This window comes from Solea senegalensis, linkage group LG9, assembly GCF_019176455.1.
Source record: "Solea senegalensis isolate Sse05_10M linkage group LG9, IFAPA_SoseM_1, whole genome shotgun sequence".
In the NCBI taxonomy this organism is placed as follows: domain Eukaryota; kingdom Metazoa; phylum Chordata; class Actinopteri; order Pleuronectiformes; family Soleidae; genus Solea; species Solea senegalensis.
In genome coordinates this window covers 17,221,157-17,247,278 of record NC_058029.1, presented here as the reverse complement: position 1 = coordinate 17,247,278, position 26,122 = coordinate 17,221,157, and the positions used below count along the sequence as shown (strand labels likewise).

General features: G+C 40.3%; 2 protein-coding genes across 4 annotated transcripts; one reads left to right on the top strand and one right to left on the bottom strand.

Annotated features, from left to right (window-relative positions):
* Positions 1–450: 450 nt before the first annotated feature.
* On the bottom strand, positions 451–20,915 carry LOC122775243 (uncharacterized protein C7orf31 homolog). 3 transcript variants are annotated; one of them, XM_044035064.1, is made up of 12 exons: positions 20,790–20,915; positions 11,201–11,357; positions 10,633–10,841; positions 2,835–3,012; positions 2,434–2,539; positions 2,295–2,357; positions 2,188–2,217; positions 1,930–2,090; positions 1,764–1,852; positions 1,519–1,675; positions 1,382–1,446; positions 451–1,282 (listed from the first exon to the last, which is right to left on the bottom strand). In XM_044035064.1, the coding sequence occupies exons 5-12, from the start codon at positions 2,496–2,498 to the stop codon at positions 515–517; spliced, it is 1,398 nt and encodes a 465-aa protein (XP_043890999.1). In that variant the 5' UTR covers positions 2,499–2,539; positions 2,835–3,012; positions 10,633–10,841; positions 11,201–11,357; positions 20,790–20,915; the 3' UTR covers positions 451–514. The 3 variants fall into 3 exon arrangements, with proteins under 3 accessions (XP_043890999.1, XP_043890998.1, XP_043891000.1); XM_044035063.1 differs by lacking the exons at positions 10,633–10,841; positions 11,201–11,357; positions 20,790–20,915 and having other exon boundaries at positions 1,358–1,446; positions 2,835–3,989; XM_044035065.1 differs by lacking the exons at positions 2,188–2,217; positions 2,295–2,357; positions 2,434–2,539; ... (2 more) ...; positions 11,201–11,357; positions 20,790–20,915 and having other exon boundaries at positions 1,358–1,446; positions 1,764–1,990.
* On the top strand, positions 7,086–22,433 carry pde11al (phosphodiesterase 11a, like). The gene is made up of 20 exons (XM_044035062.1): positions 7,086–8,156; positions 8,892–9,050; positions 10,317–10,406; positions 11,062–11,202; positions 11,305–11,369; positions 11,562–11,682; positions 11,986–12,061; positions 12,158–12,225; positions 12,790–12,882; positions 14,381–14,431; positions 14,592–14,738; positions 14,813–14,920; positions 15,777–15,886; positions 15,971–16,061; positions 17,143–17,243; positions 17,425–17,502; positions 17,591–17,654; positions 17,891–17,965; positions 18,091–18,174; positions 20,793–22,433. Exons 1-20 carry the CDS (start codon positions 7,383–7,385, stop codon positions 21,123–21,125), a joined length of 2,829 nt encoding a protein of 942 aa, XP_043890997.1. The 5' UTR covers positions 7,086–7,382; the 3' UTR covers positions 21,126–22,433.
* Positions 22,434–26,122: the final 3,689 nt, after the last annotated feature.

Below are 26,122 nucleotides of genomic sequence, written 5' to 3'. Positions count from 1 at the left end.
AACCGTCCATCTGAATGCACAATGATTTATCTTGTAACACCAAAATTCCCTAATGGTTATTACATGTTTACCAATGCAGAAAGAATATTTACTGTTAGTGTCAAAAAAGGACGGTCATTCATTGTCTACCACTTTATTCCCAGGTACATACAGTTCTATAGAGAGGTCACCAGTTCATTGCATGACCAACACATGGAGACAAACTGTGTTCACTCTCACGTTCACGTGTCACAATCAAATTAGAATGTCCAATTAACCTCTACATGTTTTTGGACTTGCACATTCTCCCCATGTATGCATGGGTTTCTTTGGGTTCACCGGTTTCCTCCCACAGTCCAAAAACAAGCATATTTGGGGATTGGGTAAATTGAACACTCTAAATTGATCATGAGTGTGACAGTGGATGGTTGATTGTCTCTATATGTGGCCCTGTGATGGACTGGAGATCTGTCCAGGGTGAACACTTATTTAAAATAATAATAATGTTGTTTTGTTTTTCCATAGATTCATGAGATTATCCATGGAGGTAGCAAGAGTTGATCCCATAAAAGTTGTGTTTTCTCCCTGTGACAACATTGTCTCTCAGGTTCACATGTGCATATGTGATGGAGTTATTAAATCTGTGATGGGCTGACGACTTACTGAAGGAATTCTGAAGCTCCAGGAGACTTTGAGCTGCATTTATTCCACCCACAGTCCCAGTTCTGTCCTCTGGGCGAATGCCCGGCAGGCCTGCAGGCCATGGCAGTTGACTGTGGCTTGACACATTTCTTTCAACTTCAAATTCTGGCTTTTTGATGCATGGTTCTCCACAGAATTCAGTCAGACTGCTCAAATCTCTGTCGGGAAGTGGGCGGCCGTAAAGATCCAGGTGCCTCTCGGTGTCTGCAGTGTTTCCCTCTTGGTTGTTCTGTGACGTAAATACTTGCTCGGGACTTTTATCAAACCAAACTGTGGAGTTTTTGAGTTTGTGCTCAGCTTGCAGTTTATGTGAGTCATCGTGAGACAGCTCAGCTGTCTGTGCTTCTGTGGAGCCAATGCTGTTCCCTGACTGACTGTGGCCCTTTGGATTTAAATCCGCCTCCTCATTATGCTGAGCTGTGATCTCCTGTGGCCTCTGTTGCTTTCGAGTTGCTGTAGCTGTGTCTTTCTTCAGAGCTAAAGATGGATTTAGGAATCCAGCAGCAGTGGCACTGCAGGTGCTGCTCACAGGGCTCCCCTCTCTAATTCTACATGCTTGTTTTGGTTTAGAGGGAACAAATAAAGGATGAGATTGTTGTCTCTGTGGTGAGAGAAGGAGAAAATATTGTTAGGATTAATTAAAACTTGAAATGATTAGCACACTGTGTTTCTGTACCAAGGTTGTAGTGTGTGAATTCACCCCAGTGGAGCCATTAATTTTTTCCTTGAAGTCATCTATTATCAGAGGATTTGCTCGTCCACATTCTGTAAAAATATTGTATTTAAAAAACATTTAATTCTGTTTATTGTTAATATATAGTGTTAAGGCTTTATTACCTGTGAAGTGCGTTTGGTAAGAGGTGACCCACTGTGTCCTCTCCATATTTTTTTGACATGTTGCTGCATGAGAAAAATCCCAGAGCCGAGGTTTAGGTTTGGGCAGCACTTTGTTTGGAGGAGTGGGGCAGAACACTGCTTTTTCTCCCTCCAGTGGCTTTATTTGAATGAGGGGGTTGTCACAAGTTACTTTATGTGTTGCTTAACTTCATTTACAACATGAAACATTACATTTTAGTACTCACATCCAAGAAGCCATGTTTTCCAGTCAACATAACAGCCTTCTTTCTGCTTTTCATTGGTAATGCCAAGATTTCATGTCTATATGGACCTCCTTTGAATGGAAATAAAAACATCGAAATGACTTATCTGGAAATATTCATTCCAATTACCCTCATTGCCCACTTTTACCAAACGTTTTGCTCTTTAGTGTCATGTCTGGTGCACAATTTGGGGGGAGAAGGTTGGTCTCTGTGCCATATGAAGAGTGGAAGGATGGGAACATTGCAAACCGGGAGATGTGGGATGCATAGGGATGTTCCTTTGTACTTGCAATTTTGGTCATTTCCTCCCTGGGAAAAACACACAAACATGAACTGTATCTAAAGTTTGACGAGAAAATATGGAGCCCTTAAGTTCATCACTCCATCTGTTCATGCAAGTACTCACGCCATATTTATATCAGTTGGTTTTGGTATACTGAGAAAAGAAGCACAACATGAATTATATGTGAAATACTATAATATTACTATTATGACAAATTATCAGCTACTCACAGCTGGTCATTGAGGCGATGTTTATTTTTCTTCCTACATGTATTGATGTAATGTGCTTGATGCCTGTGAAGGTAAAATATTATATTATATTATATTATAATAAAAGGCAACATTTAACTCAAAACACTTAAATACTCACTCAGGTATGACGTTGCCATTTAGACCAGGTAGGACGCTGTGGTTTAGCGAAGACACAGGCTCCATCTGGCTCACACTGGAAAGACTGGTGCAGAGAGGATGAAACACTGAGGAGGCAACAATATATGAGAACTCCAAAGACATTAAACCAGATGTTTGGTTAAACTTGGTGCCAAATGATAGGGACGTAAATTGTGACCGTGCTAAGATGGAAAGGACAATTCAACAGGTGGTCCCGCACTCTCACACAATCATTCCTCTTCACATAAGAAATGTGAAAAAAGTGTAATGCATGAGTATACAGCATTACGTCCTAAGTTATAGAGTCAATAAAACTGCAATGTTGTTTTTCCGTTTCGCAATAAATTATAGAATGGTGATAAAGAAGAAATACATTTTTACCGTGTTTTGTGAATGGTGAGAATCTATCCAGAGAAGGTTTCTTTTTTCATCCTTGTCATGCAGATAATATCAGCAGTCTCCTTGGTCCGGGTGGACAAAGGTGGAAACACTGATGGTTTCATCGATAGGACTGGTCTCCCTCGTCTTTGCTTGCGGTCTGTGAGGTAGGTCGGAATTCCTGGGACAGCCAGAGTGACAGGGTTACAATAAACAATGGCATCCGTGTGACTGAGTGACACACAATCCAACCCACAGCACCGTGTGTGTGAGCAGATGTGTGGCTTAAAAAAACATCCCCTTTTAAACATCCCAAAATAAACAATAAAGCAATATCACATAATAGTTTGCCGAGTACCTGTGACTTTTGAAAGTCATTTTAATCCTGCTGTGCATTTTTGGAAACTTTAGACATCATATTGTGCTGCTGTGCGATTATCAGAGTATGTTCATATCCAACGGGCAATCACTGCACGCTGCTGCCCATCAACCAGTTATCAAGTGTGGATCTGATAATATTACACGGTCACAGTTTGGTGAACTCATACAACTAAGTCTGGGGTGAAATGGAAATCCAGCTGGCGCTGACCGGCACATGCTGACACCAGATACAAGCTGTGTGTATGCAGGCAGTGTTGAGTTACTGGACAAGAGTCATGTTTCATTGTCTCCATTTCTATGCAACATCATCCAGCCTTAGTCAGTACCACAGAACCTGTGAAATGAAAGTTTCAGGGACAATTAGGATACAATTTCCACTTGCAAAGAATCATGATTTAGACATTTTGTGCTCATTTATTGGAACACGTTCTTTAACGAAGCACTGGCTGACTAAATGTGCACTCTCCATGGTGCTGCGTTACTTTATTCCTTGTCTTTAGCGGTAATAGACACGTACAACTCTGAACTAGACTCTGATTAAAGTTAAAATGATCCGCTATACTAAAAGACCAATATAAAAAACTATATTCCAAAGAAAAAGAAGAGCATGTGTCAGAAAAGTTCATAAAACTTTTCAAAGGATGCAGACTTGTGTTAATCCTCACACTCAATTTGATGAAGAAGAAAACCGAGAGACCTCATTGTGTCAGACTAATGGAATGGAGTGAATTTAACCCTTAGAATACAGAGAATTTGGCTGCGTTTTTCCATTACTATGTTTAAACATACAGTATATACAGAGGCCATAAGAATGTGCAATATAGAGTGTCTTATATCATTTTTTGCAGCACAACTTAGAAAAAATGTATTTTGACCAACGATATAAACACAAGTGAGCAAAAAGTACTCAAAATAATTAGAATCCGATTGAATTTGTGAAATGTGGAATTACATCACAGTTCAAAGTTCACTGCTTGACTCGTTTTTATAAACAAAAAGGAAAGCAAAATGGTCTATTTTGTAACTTCTGCACAATTATTGCTACTTAATATCACTACTAAAAAATTTATAGAAAATGAATCATAACTTTGACTCAACAACACATAAGAGCACAAAAACTTTACCAAGGGTGGGCTTTGGCACAGATCTGCGCCACATGAGCACTAAGGGTTGAATAAATCCAGAAAACGATGTTTTATTTAAGTTCCAGAAAACTTTATATCTCAATAATTTACCATAACCTCAAACATTGTGGTCAAATAATAAATGAGTATGAGTTATAAGACAGCAAAACCTGATCTGCTCCCCATCAGAAACCTGAAAACTGCACCATAAACGAGTTGTCAATCAACACACAGCCAAGACTGATAATCAATGCAGCTGCCAGTTCACACACACGACAGGGTCTGCTTTCCAAGCAGCAAACCTCGTTGCTTGTTTGTTGACCCTCACAAGAACCACATTTTGCATTCTGCTTTTTTTAATTGGGATTCCCAAGAGACCGTGTCCAAAGTCTCTGCAAAACACCAAAGTGTTATCAAGCAGCCCGGGCTAAGTCCAGTAACCAATTACCCACTCTGCCCCAGAGGAACTGCCGTGCTCTGGATTACTTTTCCTGCTGCTGCATTATAAATGTGCAGCAGCCAGCAGTGATTTCCTTAACATTAACTTATTGTGCAAATTCAGTTTAATGTGTAATGCCTACAGAGTTTTACACACCAATTGGATGTCAATACTTTCTTATCTCATCAATAACATCAGAAATACTGTGACTAATTCATTTATCCATCACCCTGGGGGAAAAAACGTGTGATATTGTTTATTTTCTCCTTTCATGCCGCAAATTGCAGGTTAACCCCATGGGTTACAAATCCTATCCGAGGTTCCCAAAATATGCTTTGGGAACCACAGATCTGCTGAATCCAATTAGTACTCCAAAATGTGCACTTGTTTGTTTTGGAGAATTATATTTGTTACACTTTTATGAAGGAAGGTAAACACAATATAAACCAATAGAACAGTAAGAGACAGGAAACTGAATTTAAATAAAGGAAGATTTGATTTTGTCACATGGCCTCATTTTCTTCTGAATTATGAGCACAAAAAAACTTTTATAGGTTATTTTCTGATTTCCTACCGGCAAACTGAGGTTGGTTAAGTTTACGTGACTTCAGCGGCTATAGGTTCAGGTAAAAGGTTGTGGTTGTAACATGAGCTGCTGTGATCTGTGTCAGACTCAGTGTGTGGACCCCAACGTCTTCCACTATCCGCTCGTAATCTGTCATTTCCATCTGTCATTTCCACTGGAGAAGACGTCCATGCTCTTTCTTTCATGCCAGCTGAGAATTAGATAAAAAAAGATGAACCTGCTCTTCAAAACACGCAGCTCTGGAGAATATCTCATTGATTTCATGGTTTATATATTTATAAAAAAGTAATTTCACAATGGCAAAGGTGCGGCCATGAGTGAGTGTGTACTTGTATTTGTTACTTCCTTCGGACCGGGCATAAACCCTGACCTTGTCAGGACCTGTAGTCCTCATGGAGACCAAAACCCGGTCCTACTAATTTCTAAAGGAACTGGTTACGTTTACGGCTATTTTAATTGTGGGTAGGTTAAGGATAGCTTTGTTTAGTCTGTCTAAATGAATGGAAGTCAATACAGTGTCCAACGATGAACTGTACGTCTGTGAAAAAGGAACGTTATTGTTCTTTTCCAACCACAAGGCCACTTTATCTCTCAAATGGATAATACTTAAATGCAAATCATATCCATGTACAGTAAGTTCTGCTCACGACAACAATGGTTTCAACTGATTTAGTGCGATTGCTGTATGTTGTTTTTTAATTATTCCTTTGTTACTTGTCTGTTAACTAGTTCCACATACTTCAACATAGAAAACATGCAGCTCAATTGGGAGATTGCTGCTACATTTCTGATTGGAATATTTCAGTTTCCAAACTGTTTTGCACATTTTTCCCTCTTTTTGGATATATTTTCTACTTCCGATCCCTTATTTTGCACAAATGTTCAACTTCTTTGTAAACATTCAGACATTCAATTAGAAAGACTGTCTCCAGCTTGAGTAGAAGGCAGCAATCATACACTACAGTTTTCTTCATAAATTGCCTTCTTTAGTTTAGTCTATTATCACATTTCACTTCTTGGGAAATTAACGTGGGAATAAATGCACCTGTTTAGATGAACAAGTTTGCACAATTTGGTGCAGATTCTTGCATTTGTTTCCCTTCTTTCCCCCCCTCTATTTCTCGGCAAAAGAACGACACAGGTATGAGCAGGACTGTTTAACCTTGACTCAGGTATGGACTCCACTGAGTGCAATTATCGTCTTTCACTGTTATCATTCTCTCTCAGTCAATTCAGTCACACCATGTGTCCCTGAGTTATTCAGAGTTATTCAAAAGGCAAGACAGCCAGAGCTGCTTTTCATACCTTCATAGTCTGTCTGTCTGTCTGTCTGTCTGTCTATCTATCTATCTATCTATCTATCTATCTATCTATCTATCTATCTATCTATCTATCTATCTATCTATCTATCATGCTGTGGGTGTATAGTGTATATTCATTGTTTATTCATACTACAGTTCATACACACATAGTTGGCGTAAGTCAATGGAGATATTCATACATTATAAAGTATGTGCTTTGCATGTATGTTTTTTATGAAACATCAAATTCGCCCTGGGTTTTGATTGGAACCCCGCAGAGTCCCTGGTGTATATGGAATAAAAAGAGAGAGTGAAGCATGCCCTGCAGTTTCTCTCTCTCTCTCTCTCTCCCTCTTTTTTTTTCTGGGGAGAATATATAGGCGCAGTGTTTTTCTACACCAGAGACACTTCAGCTCAGTCTCTCATGACTGACAGGTGTAGCTCCTTTAGCAGGCGTCATCAATCCGGTCTAAGATAAACTGAATATATTAGACCACTTCTGCTTATACAGTGTTTGAAGGAAGGAAGAGCATGGATGGACTGGTATTTTCTTTAAATATATATATATGGGGTGAATGAATACGTGTTGTTGAGGACATCACTTCTTTGACAAGCTCGTCTGCAGCCGCCACAACCCCACCTCTTCTTCTCCTCCACCACCATCAAGTCTTCTTCTCCAACACTTGAGAGACTCATTTGTCTCTCACAGCAGCCTTCACCATGACAACATTTGACTTCTCGGATGTAGAGGCGTTTTTGGACTGCCACCCGGATCTCTTCGAGGAGTACCTCGTTCGAAAGGCGAAATGTGATCAGGTAAGCAGGTGGTTGAAGGAGCATCAGCCGTCGAAGGGGGCCACGGCTGAGGAGAAACGCGGCGCTGCCAGAGACCCTCTCTGGCCCAGCAACCCAGACGGGCTCCGGCGCAGGTCGTCCCACATGGAGCTGCGACGGAACTTCGCCAGGTCCAAAGCCACCACCGCACACCGGACCTACGACGAGCACGTCAGCCTGATCGAACACGAGTCCCAGTCCAGCATGAGGCGCCGCGCGCTCCTGCGTAAAGCCAGCTCTCTGCCTCCGACCACCGCGCACATCCTGAGCGCGCTGCTGGAGTCCAGGGTGAGTGTGCCACAGTACGCATCCAGCGCCATCGACTACAAATACAGACTCAAAGAAACCAACGAGAGGGAGTTTTTCCTGGAGTTAGTGAAGGACATCTCCAACGACTTGGACCTGACGAACCTGAGTTATAAGATCTTGATCAACGTGTGTATCCTGGTGGACGCAGACAGGTGTTCGCTATTCCTGGTTGAGGGACCCGCGCATAAGAGGACACTGGTGTCCAAATTCTTTGACGTGCACTCTGGCACCACAGTCAGACCGTCCTCCAGCACACTCAACTCCAACGAAGTGCAGGTGCCGTGGGGGAAAGGGATCATCGGGTATGTGGCAGAGCATGGAGAGACTGTAAACATTCCAAATGCATATGAGGTAAATATGAACCTGGTAGTTATTATATGATATTCACACCGTATTGTGTTTGAACTAAAGTTGGGCCAATGTAGTATTTACAGTGAGTTAAACTGTGAACAGTGTTTGCTGGAGATAACATTCATTTAATTGACGTGAACATTTCAGTCTTTGTAGTTGTGAGAAATGATCTGGTCATCAAGGCATCCACTGCTGTTTGAAAAGAATATAGCACATTTTAATACGTTTTTGTGAAGTTGCTTTGGTGGAGCGGAGACACTCTGTGCCAACACTCTGAGCTTTAACCTTTGCGCACAATGGTTCAAGCTCAAACAAACCGAGAAAAAGACTCGGAATAATTACCTAAATGATACCAAAACAAAAACCTCACACTGTATATCCTCAATGACAAAAGCGCAGGAAAGCAAGCGTTATAATTCTTGCCGCTTCCAACAAGCCACTTGCGCACTACATCATTATATCGTGGCCCTGGGCTGCATGGGAGGCTAAGGCAACATGGTGATGTAGATCCCCCTGAGGTTTAGGTCTATTAGGGTAGAAATGTGTCATGGAGTGGTGTTACAGTTTTCTCCTAAAACAAGTGGATTTTCAAACTAATCACACCTGAATTATTGTACATGTAAATATCATACCATATAGGGTCATGCAGGTCAATAAGGTGACATCTTCTGTGTGCGTGTTCATGTGGGGCTCTCAGTGTGTCATAGCTGTGTGTTTGTGTGACCACTTCACCAGGATCACCGCTTCAGTGATGAAATAGACAAGCTAACAGGCTACAAGACCCAGTCCATCCTCTGTATGGCCATCTGTAACAGTGATGGAGAGGTCATCGGTGTTGTGCAAGCAATCAACAAAAACCCCATGGGCACCCCCTTTACTGAGGATGATGAGAAGGTGAGGATCTCTAATGTTGCTCAGTTATTGCCAAGGTGTTGTTTCGTGACATTCACATGTATTATATTGGTATATATGGTCATTTTTCAGTTTTATTGTAGTTGTTTTGACCATTAAGGGCCTTTCAGAGATTGAGATAAAATTGCATTCTTGTGGAGCAGTGTGCCTCACTTGCCTCATCACTACACACACACACACACACACACACACACACACACACACACACACAGCCACACTGTGTGAAAACACAGTTTGTTCTTTGAATCTTTTTAATGGCTGCAGAGTGCGGGCAATATGTTCCCCTGGAAGCAAATTATTATAAAGAAAAGAAGAGATGAGGTCAACCCTTCGCTTGAGTGTGGAGCATTAAATATCTGTGGCAGTGCAATATATATCCACTCTCAGGAAACACATTTTGAGTGGATACAGCGTCAGTTGCTCCCCTGAGCAATTCACTTTAAATGGGATTACAAGAATCTACATGTATTACAGCTTTATTTACAGTTGCATAGCTTAGAGGTTCAGTTTCATCTCTCACCGTTTGTTGATGAGCAAATAATCTGTCGTGAGGTGAAAAGTGCTGGCTTCTTGCTTGAGTGTGAGGCAAAGCAATAAAACGTCCATGGCACTCATTTGATTTACTCCAGGTAAACAAATAAAATACTACCAAGGAAGCACAGTTTCCCGCAGTGTCAATACACTCCAAATCTGGATCACTACCAACATGTAATCATTACTTTCTTGGACCATAACCTACATCCACAAACTGTTTTTTTTTAATCAAAGTTCATCGTTTACGTTGTGTTGTGTTAATGCTCACAAACAGACACACTTGACCAAAAACACAACATGCAAATGCACAGAGTTTGTAAACATCAGTTTACTCACCCCTGCAATGGTGCAGCCCCACTGAGAAGCAACAGTTTATCCACAAGGTGGCAGAGTAAAGTTGTGTAATGCACTCTAAATTCATAGTATGTTCTCTGAATTGTGCTAAGACGAAATGAGGTTTGCAGCCTATTTATGATTATGTGCACATCAATCTAACTAACAAAAAATAGTTTCATCTTCCAGCTCATCCAAACATTTGAAGGCCTTTGATGTTTTAAATACAGTCTCTCCCTAAATCAATACAGAGAGACTCAGTCATCACCACTTCTCTTTTCTCTTCAAAGGTTACTTTGTTTTATGTCTTTTTGTTTTGCATTTAAACAGCTAACATGTGCAGATTATGCACAACTTTGACCACTTTCTCTTTTAACTTAGGTGCTGCAGATGTACCTACCATTCTGTGGAATATCGATTTCCAATGCCAAGTTGTTTTCGGAGTCTCGCAAAGAGTATGAAAGGAGTAGGGTGAGATGTTATAAACTGTGCATTATTTATGAGATGTTTACTTGCTTTATACATACACACACACACACATCACTACTCACTCAGAATACACACAATTTAAACCTAAGTTAAAGATAACTACAATCAGGCTTGTCACTTTGAATGTGGGTGGGGGTGGAGGGTTTTCCCTTTGGATCCACTCCCCAGTGGGACTGGGTGGGGCCTGCTATGATGCCCTGATGGTTACCTTGGGTGTGCTGGTGCTCCTGCTATCCCTGGACTTTGGGCCCGGTTTGTGCCTCTGGGATATGGGTGGTGCATGGGTCTGCAGTGTGGCGCTGCGGTGCTGTGAAGACCCTGGCACAAGTTCTACCTGCATCTGGGAGGCCATGCTCCTTTGGACCTGCCCCTCTGTGGAGCGGGGTGAGACAGTCCTGTTGCTTCGGTGGAGCAAATCTGTCTGACACCACAAGGCATTGAGTCAATCACACTGCACGGTTAAAACAAAAAACAAAACCCTACAGATAACCCTTACAATCGGGCACTTCTATTAGACTATACTTTTCGTAAATGCCGTATATCTCTAATGTATCCTTCAACAATATCACAAACTATTATAGTAAAATCACCATTGTGAAATGAACACCAGTGATTTTTGTCTGGCATATTGCCTCAGGCTCTGCTGGAGGTGGTCAACGACCTGTTTGAGGAGCAGACTGACTTGGAGAAGATTGTGAGGAAGATTATGCAGCGAGCCCTGACCCTCTTGCAGTGCGAACGCTGCTCTGTGCTTCTCTTAGAGGACATCGACTCACCCGTGAGACATCTCTGCTCTTTAATCAGCATTTTCCTTGTGCAAACGTCTCTCATCTTTGTTGCTAAATGTAATAGCTGCGATTGCGCCGGTCTTTTCCCAAAGGTTGTAAAGTTCTCCAAGACATTTGAACTCATGTCGCCGCTGTGCAACCTGGACTGTGACATCAGGTAAAAGACTTCAGGAAGGTTATAAAGACAACGCATGTGATACACAACACAAAAACAGATACACATAAGGAACATTAATGAAAATCTATACGCAACTTTGATGAAATATGACACTCAAGATGAACTATTGAGTTAGATTTTAACTGCCTGGACCTGACTGTCACTTCCTGTTTATGTTATTGACCATGTCAGCATGGAGAAGCTGTCGTGCTCTGATTGGCTGATCAATAACAGTATTGCTGAGCTGGTGGCTTCCACAGGACTTCCTGTAAACATCAGCGACGTGTGTCAGGACCCACGCTTTGATGCTGAGGTATAAACCTGTTACGCTCCTGTTACACAGACCACAAATGTTATTATTGCTACAGTTTTAAAAACACCTGGATCTGGATCATTCACCTCTGGAATAAGAGATTGCTGAAATGAGGCTTTAATCTGAAAAGATTCAGTATTATACTGTGCATTTTTTTATGTTATCCATCGTGAACAAATGTTGACACTGAAACTCTGATCTAAACTCAGTTGTGTAAGGTCTTCAAAGAATATTTATAGTCGTCTAACTAACACAATTCTTCTCTCAGTGTTTCTCCATGGTCACTGACCCCTCTCTTCACAGGCGGATCAAGCCTCAGGGTTTCACATCAGATCAGTGTTATGTGTGCCTATTTGGAACCGGACTCATCAGATAATTGGTAGGTTGACCAGAAACCATCATTTGTTCTGACTGTAGCGATCGCTCTAATGATTTGTTTTGGTGTGTGTGTGTGTGTGTGTGTCTATTGTTCCAGGCGTCGCACAGATTCTGAACCGCCTGGACAGGAAGACTTTCAACGACGCAGATCAGCGACTATTTGAGGTTAATTACATTAAACTTTGTTCACATATAAACCAACCAAACATTTGTTTTGGTACCGATCTCACCAAATGTTTATGTTCCATTAAATCTTGAGTCTGTAATTTGTTTTTGAAACACTTTTCTTTTTTTATGTTATTTGTTCAAATTCTCCTCACGTCCAAATAGCCATCAATAAATAACCCAGTCTGAGGGAAAAAACAAACAAACTATACGACACTTAAAGTCTGCAGTAGCAGGCTACACTGCAACTGATACATCCCTCCCGTCCTGTCTGTTCTCTCATCAAAGCTCCGTCATCTAAAACACAAAGAACACACGCTGTCCGATAAATGCTTGAAGCCGAATGGAGGAGAGAGCATCTTGTAGATATAACAAAGACATTAGATATGCCAGCAAATAAATCCATGTGAATGACATGATCGGTTGCGTTATTACTGTATTGCTCGATGGCTATCAGGACATGAGAAGAATTTCACCACACGAGAAAATAAAGGTGTTTAAAGGTCTTTTTTTGTAATCATGTGCAAAGGCCTTAATGTGTTTTGACTTGTCTTATGTTTGCAGGCATTCGTTATATTTTGTGGACTTGGAATCAACAACACGATGATGTACAATCAAGTTAAGAAGACTTGGGCCAAGCAGTCTGTCGCACTGGACGTAAGCACAGCAGCATGTTCAAACTAACATTTCTCCCATTTTCTTCACTATTTAATTCAAAATCCATCCATCAATCCAGCCATTATCCACCACTTTATCTTCCACAGGAGGGTCGTGGGGGGGCGCTGTGCCAATCTCAGTTGACATAGGGCGATAGCCGATAGGCGGGGGTACACCCTGGACAGTTGGCCAGTCCATCACAGGGCTACATAGAGACAAACAACCATTCCTCAATTTAGAGTGTCCAATTTACCTAATTCCCATATTGCAAAACTGTACGACGTAACTTTAATTGTAAATAAATGTCTGTTACATTCAAATCATCGCCAGGAGTTTACACGAAGCCTATCAGCTCCACATGACTCTCGTGTCACCCAGTAGCATTAGCGCGCTGCGCACAGGGAGTGATTATGTGATATGTCAAGACAGACCGGAGCAACAGCAACAGTGAGCTGTACGATCAAAAACACAAAGAAGCAACACATGTTTCAGAAGAGAATTCCCACGGCTCACAAAACCTGCAAACATCCACAAAATGAGCAGGAAAAAAACAAGCTGCTGGACGTCCTCTATTGTTGTCTGTTGTACGAGGCCATCAGGCACAGTGCACACCCCGCCTACCAAGTAAAAGTCTTAGTCAAAACGCAAGCCTGATCCAGGGCTTTACTGCTCCAAACTATACCATACTGTACCATGATGGAAACACGCCAAGAGTGAGAAATGTGTGGAGCAAAAAGGCTCAAATCAGCAGGATGTATGAGCGGTTTGAATGTTTGTTTATGTTACAATTTTGCGCACTGCAGCTTTAAAGAGATCTTAATGATGTTGAAAACTCTTTAGGTAGGAGAACTGTTTAGGTAGGAGAACTGACATTAGGTCAGTAAACGATTCTCTTTGGATGGAAACACTGACACAAACACCCTGATGAAAGCTTGAGGCCAAAAAGCTTTTAAACAAACATGAACGTGATCATAAACACAACAATGGGACTACGCTAAAGGGATTCTACTAAGAGTTTGTTTTTCTTAATGATATCATTTTAGAAATGAGCTAAATATGATAAATGAGTTTCTAAGAAAGCGAGTGCAGTGTCGCCGAGTAACGAGGCTCCTCGCGTTCATTAGTGTCTCCGTCTGTTTGCTGCACCACCGCCTGGTATCTAACCAAAGCAGATACATTATCCTCAGCAAACATGGCTCTGCTTCTCCAACATGAATACTTCAGTGGCTCTCAATAATTCATACATACATGTGCCAATGTGTTCACCTGTCATCAAAGTCAACACACACTCCTGCACTTCTGTCACACAGTGTCTGCCATTTCTGTAAACATCGGATGAAAACTGAGTTCATTTGGATGTGTATTTATCTCTGATCCTGATTATGTAAGATAATCACGAAAGATGGATTGTCTTGACATTATTTTATATATATATATATATATATATATATATATATATATATATATATACATTTCATTATTCTGCTTTTTCTTTTAGATGTTGTCCTACCATGCTACCTGCTCAAAGGTAGAAGTTGATAGACTCAAGGTAATTCTCAGAGACAAAGGTTAATGTTCACATTTTCACATACTTGTATACGATGTATGTAATCTAATCTCAGTAGCTTGTAATCACTTTGCAGAGTTCTTTTTTTTCTCCATTTACCCCGTTGCTGGTGTGATTGACAGCTGTGTCCTCTCCCCCACAGGCAGCCAAGATCCCTCTGAGCAACGAGTTAGGCATCGATGAGTTTCATTTTAATGACTTCTCTTTGGACAATGACGCCATGATTACCGCGTCACTGCGAATGTTTCTGGATCTTGGAGTTGTGCAAAAGTTTAAAATTGACTACGAAGTGAGTCGCCTGAAATATTCACCTGTACTGTAATGCTGCATGTATGTATTCATGTCGCCTGTCTTTTTTTCCAGGTGTTGTGTCGCTGGCTTCTGACTGTGAGGAAGAACTACCGGACGGTGGTCTACCATAACTGGAGGCATGCCTTTAATGTGTCCCAGTGTATGTTTCTTATGATCACAGTAAGTTACATCAAGTCACCTGAGACTTATACGTATTGCAGCACATTCAGTCGCAACTTTATTCAAAAAAAATAAAAAAAACTTTATGCAACAAACCAAGTCCTGGGTGGGTTTGGATATTTTATTTAGTATAAACATCACAGGAAGATGGAGAGAGAATAATCCCTGCGTTTATGATAATAAAATAAGGAAAGAAGGGAGCTGGATGTTAACGGGTTAAAAAAATAAGAGTCAAAAGTTGCAGCCCAAAATAAGCAGATTTAAAATTAAAACCCAGCTCTCTTAGATCATATCTTTCATAGCAGAGTTTTCAAGTTTGCTCTCAGTCTCTACTGTCAAACTTTTTAACACGTCAAAGGAACAATTCCACCCAATTATGCCAGTAAAACTTAGAACCTCAAAGAGGATAGCATGCATGTCAGGAGTTATTTTTAAAGCATGTCATGACAAAAGTCTCTGTGGACTGAGCACTGTACAAATCAGTCACTACACAGAACAGCATCAGGAGGAAACATCACACAGGAAGAGGGAATTCAAAAGAGGGCTAATCTGGGTAAAGGCTCAACAGACAAATGATAATATTTATAGAGCGCTCACTAACGTCGGCAAACTTCACTCTGTATCAAACAATTCCTCTGCTATTCTATCCTCTCCTCTTCTGTTATGTAAATGGCAAAAAGGTTATGGATTGCCATTGTGGTCACCTTTGATATATATATATCTATACACATATATGTATAGATATATATATCTATACATATATACACATATATATATATATATATATATATATATGTATATATATATACATATATATATATAAGGATAAAATATTTATCCGTTTTACTTTCAACAGACAGCCAATTTCCAGGACGTGCTGTCCGACGCAGAGATCCTGGCCCTGATGGTTGGCTGCCTGTGCCATGACTTGGACCACCGAGGCACCAACAATGCATTTCAAGCCAAGTGAGTGGCTCGAGCCTGTGCTGTGACCATATACTGTATATAGTGGTGTCCGGAAGTGTCACAGTGCTGTGTTTCTCTCTGCAGGACAGGTTCTGCTCTGGCTCTGCTCTATGGGACGTCAGCCACGCTGGAGCATCATCACTTCAACCATGCAGTCATGATCCTTCAAAGTGAGGTCAGGAGTTTTAATTTGACGTGCTGCAACAAACAAATGCTTTACATTTTCTTAAAACAATCCCAGTACACTAAAATATTGCGATGTTTCATGACAGGCTACTGTGTAATATTTTTCTGAAGCCCTCTCCTGGTGTGTGCGAGGGGTTCTCTGGTTTCCTCTCACAGTCCAAGAACATACAGATTTGGGGATTAGGCAAATTAGGCAAAAACACTCTAAACTGACCGTAGGTGCGAGTGTGAGATTGGATGAATGTTTGTCTCTATGTGGCCCTGGTGATCTGTCTGGGGTGTACGCTACCTTTGACCCTATGTCATTTGGGATTGGCACCAGCGCCCCCCACAACCCTTACATGGAGGACACATTGGTAGAAGATGGATAGATGTATCAATATATTAGTAATATTATGACTGATGTTTTCTGACAGTGTTATTTAAGCCTCTGACCACTAGTTGGCAGCAGGGTGTTAGCATTTGACTCTCCTCCACTCACAAGACTAAGAAATCAGTCAAATGTGTATGCAGATTACATTGTTATTTTTACTTGGAGGGTTTTTCCTTGCACCATCCCAGTATATCACAAAATATCATACTGTCACCCTTGTATGGGGATATATATCATACCATACCATGCAAAACACAAGGAGAGATTGAATAAAACACCAATAATACAAAGTTATTCAAACGTTGCACACGGCTAATTACTTCATCTTTCTTAATGCCACTGTTCAAAGCATAATGAATGATTCCCAAGCATGAATGTGCTTTCGACATGCTGTGTGTGATCAACCAGGTTAAGTGTCGAAATGGTTCAGATCACAACCGCTCACATTAGACAGCAGCAGTGATCAGAGGTGACGTTCTGATTCGGCTTTATTTGATCACCGGGAACAGTGTCCTCTAATGATTTCTTTTAACAGAGGGGAAAGTCTACACATATTGCTCATTAACATTGCTAATAGGAGCTTCTTTGACAGTGATCGATGACTTTACCAATGCACTGGCTCGGCAGAGACACTGCTTCTCCTCCGCGGTTGCTTTTCTGTCTGAATGCCAACTGTAAGCTATTGCATTTTTCACAGGGTCACAACATCTTTGCAAACCTCTGCTCTAAAGAGTACAGCAACATGATGCAACTATTGAAGCAGGCTATTCTATCCACAGACCTTACTTTGCACTTTGAGTGAGTAGTCTTTAAATGCTCATTATACGCACTATTAAATTCATTCTTACACACAATTAGAAGAGTTCTATACATCTATCTTCCTTACCAAGTGCTTATGTTGTAGCGTCGGTCTTAAAATGTATTGTTTTAACATGAACTTTTTATGTTAGTTTGACTCTGGTCTCTTTGCCTTGTTAAGGCGCAGAACAAAATTCTTCAAGTCTGCTCTGTCCGGAGGCTTCAGCTGGACAGATGACGGGCACAGAGAAGTTCTCAGGTTTCTAAACAGTAAAACTGTTCTGTGCCAAAAACAAGATACATGTGAGGAGCAAAATCAGGAGCTAACATTTAGTTTTGATGAACAGGTCGATGCTGATGACAGCGTGTGATCTGGGTGCCGTCACACGTCCTTGGAAGATTTCCAAACAGGTTAGAGTCCCAGTTACAAAGTTCCTGAACTGTAAGTGTAGTGAAAGAGATTATTTATATTCCTCATTGTTCATTTAACTATTTATTTAGTGGTCAAAACGTTCAACAAACATGAAAGCAAATCAGAAAAAGTAGATTTAGGAGAAAATGCATCTACTGCCTAGTTCTGAGTCTATGTTCTAATATAAATTTAAAAAAAAACTGTGATAATAATGATTTTACATGGATGTCCCAAGGTTGCAGAGCTGGTGACGAGTGAATTCTTTGAACAAGGTGACAGGGAGAGGTCAGAGCTCAAGTTGACCCCTGCAGTAAGTGAAAAAACATTTGAAATGTTAGATTTCTTTGGGATTTTATTCTGGCACACAGATTTTGTTTTCATACCAACTCACTGTGACCTCCTTGTGATTGACCGTATATTATAACTTCTCTGTAGGCCATATTTGACCGTAATCGCAAAGATGAACTACCCGCCTTACAGATGGATTGGATAGATGGGATCTGTAAACCACTTTTCCAGGTGGGTATCTCTTAAAACTGTGACGTAACTTTTAATTGTAAATAAATGTCTGTTACATTCAAATCATTGCCATGAGTTCACACGAAGCCCATCAGCTCCACATGTCTCTTCTGTGTCACCCAGTAGCATTAGCGCACTGCACACAGGAAGTGATTACATGTCAAAAGAGACAGAGGAAACAGCAACAGTGAACTTTGACTATCTGACAGTTATTTATAATTTACTGCATGTTAAAATAGTGTATTAACAATATAAAATGAAGAAAAACACAAAATGTAAATAGATTTTAGTGGAAAAAAAACACAATTTGGAATGTCCTCAATGTCCAAAAAATGCTAACAAGCATTTTTCCAACTCTCTCCTCTCTCCGGCTTCCAGATACAGTGCGAGTGATATTACCATAATAAGCACATGTTGGCTTTGACGTGAGACTTCTCAGCGTTCGGAAAAAAACTTTTGGAATTTCAGATTCAGAATTTCAAATTCCAAAGGTTTTTCCAAAGTTTTTCCAAAAGTGCGCTTGTGCAAACGTGTCGTCAACGATACACTCTGTGTCAAAGGGTTAAAGTTATGCTGTAGATTTGATTTTATATAAATGTAAATAAAAACAGCCCTGATGGACTGGCAACCTGTCCAGGTTTTACCCGGCCTTTTGCCTCATCTCAGCTGGGACTGGCTCCAGCCATGGACCCTGTAGCAACCGATAACGTAATAACGGCCAATGATGTAATAATGGCCAATAACGTAATAATTTAAATGTAATAAAACCATGTCGTAATAAATTGCCAATAACGTAATAAAGTTGTTGAGCCAATAAAGTAATAACTTTTTAATAACTGGTTATTACGTTATTGGCCTTGCATTAAAAAATCCTTTGATAATGTAATAACTGAGCCAATAATGTAATAACTGAGGTATCACTTTATTTTATTTTCAATTTCTGGTGAGAAAGTGTCACACTTGGCCTTAATATTGCATCTTGCAACAGATGCTTAAAGAGGCCATAGCCTGGAAGTGCCAATTAACGCTGCGTTTGGGTGTGTATCTGCGTCATTACCTCGTCTATGAAGCCCTAAAAGTCCATAACAATCAGTTTAGCCACTGCTGAGAGCGCAGGGTTTTATTGTTTTCCTGAGCTCTACAAAGTGCAAAGGCACGTCCGTTGACTAATTACGTCACTCGCGAATCTCACCACTCCTAAAACAAACAGCAGTGCCTCCTGGTCCGGGCTCTAGAGTCCCGGCACATCCACATCCAGTGACGTACTTTCAACCATAGAAGAAGAAGAACTACTCTCGTTGTCGCTGCTGAGCGTATCGGTTGAGAATGTGTCAAAAAAATGTTCCGCGAGTGTTTTCTCTGTTCTAGGTTGTGATAAACAATACCAGACGCTCCACAAGCTCTCCGAAGATGAGCAAAGAAAAGCTCAGTGGATATCTTTCCTATTTGATAGGAATATCCCTGCTACATTACCCAAATACCTCCATGTATGCGGCAACCACTTCACGGAGGATTACTACACAAACTTCAGGCAATATAAAGCAGGACACAGCACCAAACTTCACCTGAAGGAAGGAGCAGTGCCAACAATACGTATATTACAAAATTTACAAACCGTAAAACTGTCTTTGTGTGCTTGTTCTGTTGTTTAGCATTAGCGATAGTCAGCTACAGGCTAAGCAACGCGCGTTCGCTCGTGTCTTATTTGCATTTGTGTTATCTAAGCTACAGGCGTCCTGCAGCAGTCTTTGCGATGGAGGTGGTTCACTTGTCACAGTGTCTTCTGACTCTGGTTCAGACTACGGATCAAATGTGTAAGGGATTACGGCGAGGGGTTGTGACGAGGACATTACTCAATGTTTTGATAATTGCTAGCGGTGCATCCGCCTTTCCAGAGGGGGAGCTGCGGGTCTGAGAGCTGACGTGCTAATTACGTCAAATCCCGGTAGCTGGCCAATCACAAGACAGTCCATGTTCTGCGGGTGTGGTTTTGGCGTGAAACAGAGCGGCTGACGAGAGCGTCAGCGATGAGACATTTACATCGGCTCGTTTGCAGCGACTAGGAGGTTTTTGACCATGAAAACGACTTCATGTTTGTAAGAACACCTTCATATCTCACATATAAGTGAGATAGGACCATGCTATGGCCTCTTTAAATATCCGACCTTATAGATACCCCTCCACCCTCAAACCCCCCTCCACAGGAGGCCTACAGGAGCAATTAATAGTCAATTTGAATTTATATGTCACTCTTAGGGTTCCATTATAGTGCATCCAACTCCATGACCATACAGACGCTTTGACGGGGTAGTGCGTTGCAGTTTTCAGTATGGTATTGCAATTCACTGCCAGAACGCTAGAAAACCAGACAATAATGTAATAAGTTATTACATTATTGGCAAAACATTATTAAGTTATTGGCTCAACAACTTTATTACATTATTGGTTTTTATTACATTTAAAGTATTACGTTATTTGCCGTTATTACATTATTGGCCGTTATTACGTTATTGGTTGCTACAGATCCTTATGTAGAGGGTACAGTGGTAGAAGATGAGTGAGTGAGTGAGTGAGTGAGTGATTGAGTAGCAACTATGGTCTCCTGCATTTCTCACCAGGCACTGCTGAAGCTTAACAGGAAGTTGCAGCCGATGGTCGATGGGATTGATGCCAATCGGAAAAAGTGGCAAGGGCTCTGCTCCACCTACCAGCAGACACGCAGAGAATCTGTGTCCAATCAGAGCTCAGAGTCAGATCAGAGCCCTGAGTCCCATGAGCAGTCAGAGAGCAGTCAACAGCAGGAGTCCAAAGAGACTGTGAAACCAATGGAAAATGCCAAGTTTGGATTAAAGTCCAAGTGCTGTCAGGATGTGAAATGCAGAGTTGGCAAAGATTCCTGTGACGATCAGCCAGCATCAGCTGGTGACACAACATGTGCAGGAAAGAAATGATGCACACACTGTGTTCAGTATGGGATTATCTATTAAATGACTCACATGGGATTGTTCCTGTGTGCTCTGTGATTTTCTATCATTCTACATGCACTACACCCTGAAATGATGATGATGATTATTTAATCTGGTTAAACTGAATCTAGGTTTTTTTCCTCTTCTCCCAAGTGTCACTGTGTTTAACTCAGGAGCCTGAACAATTCCTGTTTATCAGACTCTGTTTAAAGGGCAGTTTCCCCATATCTATCTATCTATCTATCTATCTATCTATCTGTCATTTAGAATGAGAGACTCCTGATAAAAACCAAAGATGGCCACTCATTTCAGTAATTGTGGAAACTGCCTGAAAACACAAGCCTATTGTATTGGAATGCCTTTACAAAACAAAAAGGAATCACTGTGATTTCTCTCTGTTACATTATGAATGTAGACCAGAGCCTTGATCTTGTTCCTGAATGTTTCTTTCTCACCTCAGTTGCAAATATTTGGCTGCATGGCTTTGTATTTTCTGTATTTGTAGGTTGACTTTAGTGAACTGCATGTTTGTATCCTGTGCCCATGTATCCTCCTAAATCTTTGAACGATGACATGGAGGAGTGTATAAGGAACTTATTGTAAATATTTTGTTGCAGCTTTTTGTTTTTCATTATAATTATTCTTTATTTAAGAAAAAGGTCGTCTGTCTTTTTCTTTAAAGAAATATATAACATGTCTGATGGACTTTCTCCTTAAATGTGCCATTTACTTCATAAATATGCATCAGCCGAGCAAAGTTTGGTGAATTTCATCGTTTAACTGCACACGACAGCATGAAAAACCTCCATGAAACTGAGCTCTGCCTCCGGACGACTTCACCCCTCACTGCAGAACGTGTGAATATAAAGTGCTCAGCTACTGATTTCTTTTTTGTTGAAATGTATGTGTTTTGTAATTTGGACTGAACAGCATGCCCATTATGTTGGAACTGCATGCATCGTGTTCGATGTTGACTCTGGACTTGATCTTGATGCCTTCGACTGCCCAATGAGATTTGCTTTGCATGGCAATGCAGCGAGGGAAAGTGTTGTAAAGTGAGAATGCTGTATTGTTGCCGAGAACAGATTTCTATTTTCGATCACACACTGTACCAAAAGGATACATTTATTATTTTCATACACCGGACTATATTTATGCAAAATGTAAAATTGGCCTTTTTTTCCCTGCTATTTATACACAATCGACTAAAAATATCTTATTAGAGAAGACAAGAAAACAGAAAATTAACTCCAGATTGTTTTGTGAATAAAATGCTGTGGCATGGAAACTGAACGTTTGTGGTGTTTTGTGGTTTATATATTTATATGGTGTATATACTGTATATATACACACACATCATATATATATTCATGAATCAGTACTTACAGTAATAGAATGAAGGTTACAGTCAATTATTACACAAGGGACATAAAGACTCCAACAGTATGAATACAACACAATTTATAGTAAATCTTATAATAAAATAATAATATGCAGTTCAAAGTTAGATGTTAGATGTTACAGTGCACATTATGATTTTTTTTTTAAATCTTCATCTCTTCATCAGGGTCTCTATGGTTTGGTTATTATGTAATGTTCTTGTAAAGCTCTTGTCTTGTCAACATTGTCCTGCACAAGCCCCTCAACCCACCACCATATTCCTCAAATATGCAGATGACACAGCCATTCTTGGCCTCCTCACAGACACAAACTCAATTCAGGAATATCACAACACACAATGGTGTGAGCAGAACCACCTTCACCTAAATGTAAAGAAAAGAAAAGAAATGGTCTTTGGCAAACCCACAACAATCTCCCCATCATCATCATCATCATCATGAGGAATGAGACAGTAGAGACATTCTACACAGTGTGGTAGTAGACCATTTCAGATACCTTGGATTCACAATTGATACAAAATTCCATTTTGATCATCACACAACAGAGAAGGCAATCGAAGAATTTCAGCAACATGCAAACTTAAAGGACTCTAGTAACTTTGTAACTTACAGTAACTTACTATATACAAGCATTGTACAACACATCTTGCTATACTGCGCCACCTGTTTCCTTAACATGTTCACTGTAAAAAAAACAAAAAACAAACTCATTCAGATAACCAACACTGCCACAAAAATAACAGGTCTACAAACTCCAAACCTACAAGAACAAAACAGCGAGGCCATCACACACACTCAATCATCACTACTAACTAACCAACTAACTAACTAGTACAGATAAAAACTTGAAATGTAGTTATATGCTCTAAAAAAGTAGACATAACAGTAATAACTCTATGGTGACTTTGTTTGTAATTTACCAATTATTATAGATTGAAGTTGATGTAGAATAAAAGTGATGCACAGCCCTTTGCTTAAATCTGCCCTTGCAATTTATATCGTAATGTGCAAAAGACTTATAAGCCACCATTCATTTTGTTGTTTAAGCAATGGTATAATGACCAGATATACATTTATGACAACACTTTCTAACTCAGACAATCGCATCGTTCAAGATCATAAAATTGGACAGACATAAAATCTTATTGTGCACCAGCGAGGCCAACAACAAAGCTAGTGGTTTCTGCACAGTAAGGTATCTATAATATGGTGTTTGTGTGGGTAAAACTGATAAAGTGTTTGTGTTTCTTCATGCCCTACAGTCCACTGACTCCACTCTGCTTAGCTGGAGAGTGTGAAGCAGAGCACAATATATTTTTAGCCCTTCATGAAATCATGAGATCTTTTGAAATGTTCTTGTGAGGGGGGCTAAAAGAACAAAGTGCATCTCTGAATAATACTGAAAAAAAAAAAACCACTTGTGACCTGAAAAGTGATGTTAAAGGTTAAAACACATACATGAAGCAAAGAGAGCAACAAAACCCAGCCCGTGCCTCATAGAGAGCATATTGTAAAGCGATTCTTTATATTCATAAAGTCTCTTTTATATCCCGTTATTCATCTGTGGAGAGTGTTTGAAGTTGATTTTAATAAGCCTGTGAGATGAGGCAACAGCAGCAGCCGCAGCAGCAGCAGCAGCAGCAGCAGCAGCAGCAGCAGCAGTCGCAGCAGCAGAAATGTGTAAAAGTCAGTGCAGCTCGACGTGCATGCAGCCGCCAGCTGCCAAGCCATAGTCAGAGCCGGGCCTTAATCTATAATTTAACATGGATTGAGTTTATTCTCCTCAGGGTCGATGATCAGGGGAAAGTTGGATGGAGAGAGGAGGGAGAGCCTTCCTAGCTCATTTCTGATACAGGGCCTGGCTCTGCCATGGTCTTTGATCTGTCTCCCTTCCTCTCTTTGTCTTCTCTGCTGTTTTTCTGCTTTATTTTACACACACACACACACACAAACAAAGTGACTTTCACTCCGATTCAGTCTCACATACTGTACTATGTGGGCACAGTAATAAACAGAGGCAGAGCTCAAAAAGGCTGCATGGGTAAAAGAAAAAAAAAAAAGCCAACAACAAACACTCTGTGTAGAGTTTACAGTCATAACCTCTTAGATATTCATACACCTCATTTGTATCCAGAGTCATTTATTATGAGGCGGAGACCAGAATAGAAACCAAACAATCTGTGATAACCTACGAAAGAGAGTTACAATGAAGCTATTAATCAGTGTGTATGTAAACATAATTACAGCAATGAGATCTTGCTTTACTGCTGCTTAGAGGAAATGTCCTGCATCCACTTTTAGAAACTAGACTGTGACAAACAAAGGCGTGCAAATGCAGCGTTGTAAAGTAGACTATAAATATTAATAAGCATTCTCAATACTAATGGTAATATTCCAGCGGTAGCTTTGTTTGCCTCGTGATTATTCATTTTATTAGGTGCATATATATCTTTTATGATACAACACCGAAACTGACACGGCCCTACTCTTATATTAATCATACAAGCAAAGTGGAAAAGAAGGAGTATAAAATATGAGCTAAATTTAGCCTGTTAAATTTAACATAACCAAAGGGGAGAAAAAACATAACTTTTTTTTTTTACCCTGAGCACTATAACAATGTGGACTTGCTTCATATATTTAGCTCCAAGGTTCTTTTTTCCATTTTTACAAAAAAACTCTTATCTGAATGGAGTGTGAATAAATGATGCTATGTTTAATGTGGGCCTGTAAAATCCCCGTCAAGAGGCGCATAGATGCAATAAAAATATCCCTGACACGTGTTTTAAATGCAATGAAGCAATTTATACATTTTTACATTTATACTCTGTATATGGGAGGTGATGGACAAATGATGTGACACTTCTGTCCGTAAACATCCCACGAGACCCCACTATGACTTTGCTGCACTTGTATCCAGCAAACCTTAACCTGAGACTACCACTTTATTAACTATGCTATATTACTGCATGGAAAAAATGCATTTTGTTGCTAACTCAGAACCCACCACAGATTAAATTACCTACTGAAGTTATATTTTTAAGAACACTGAAAACACTGAGTCACTGTTTGTGAAGAGGACGGTAAAATAAACGTCTTTTTTTTATTTTTTATTATGAACTACAACTGAGATTTGATTGAAAATACACACGGCTGCACTTTTCCACAAGAGAATCGACAGCATTCACATTTACATTTTACTGACACTGTTGGTCTGTCAACCATGGTTTGGTTGTGCGTCTGTAAAATATAAATCAATACACTGTAATATGTAGTATTACACTACAGCACAGTGCACATTGTTGAGTTAAGCCCCTTTTCCCCCGATGGTGCCCACTCGCCTCGCCTCACCTCGCCGTTAGACACCGGTTTCTCTATGAAATGTCAATTGCTACCGATGACTGGTTGAAGTAAATAACTGAACAATTATAATTAATGCACAGAAAAAAAATTCATTCAGTCTATCCAACAGAAAGCTTGATGCCAGTGAAAATGTCGGAAACATGAATCATTTGCACGAACGTGTCAAAACATGTGCAATTTGTTCTAAAAACGGAGATATTGTGTCTATTATGTGCACAA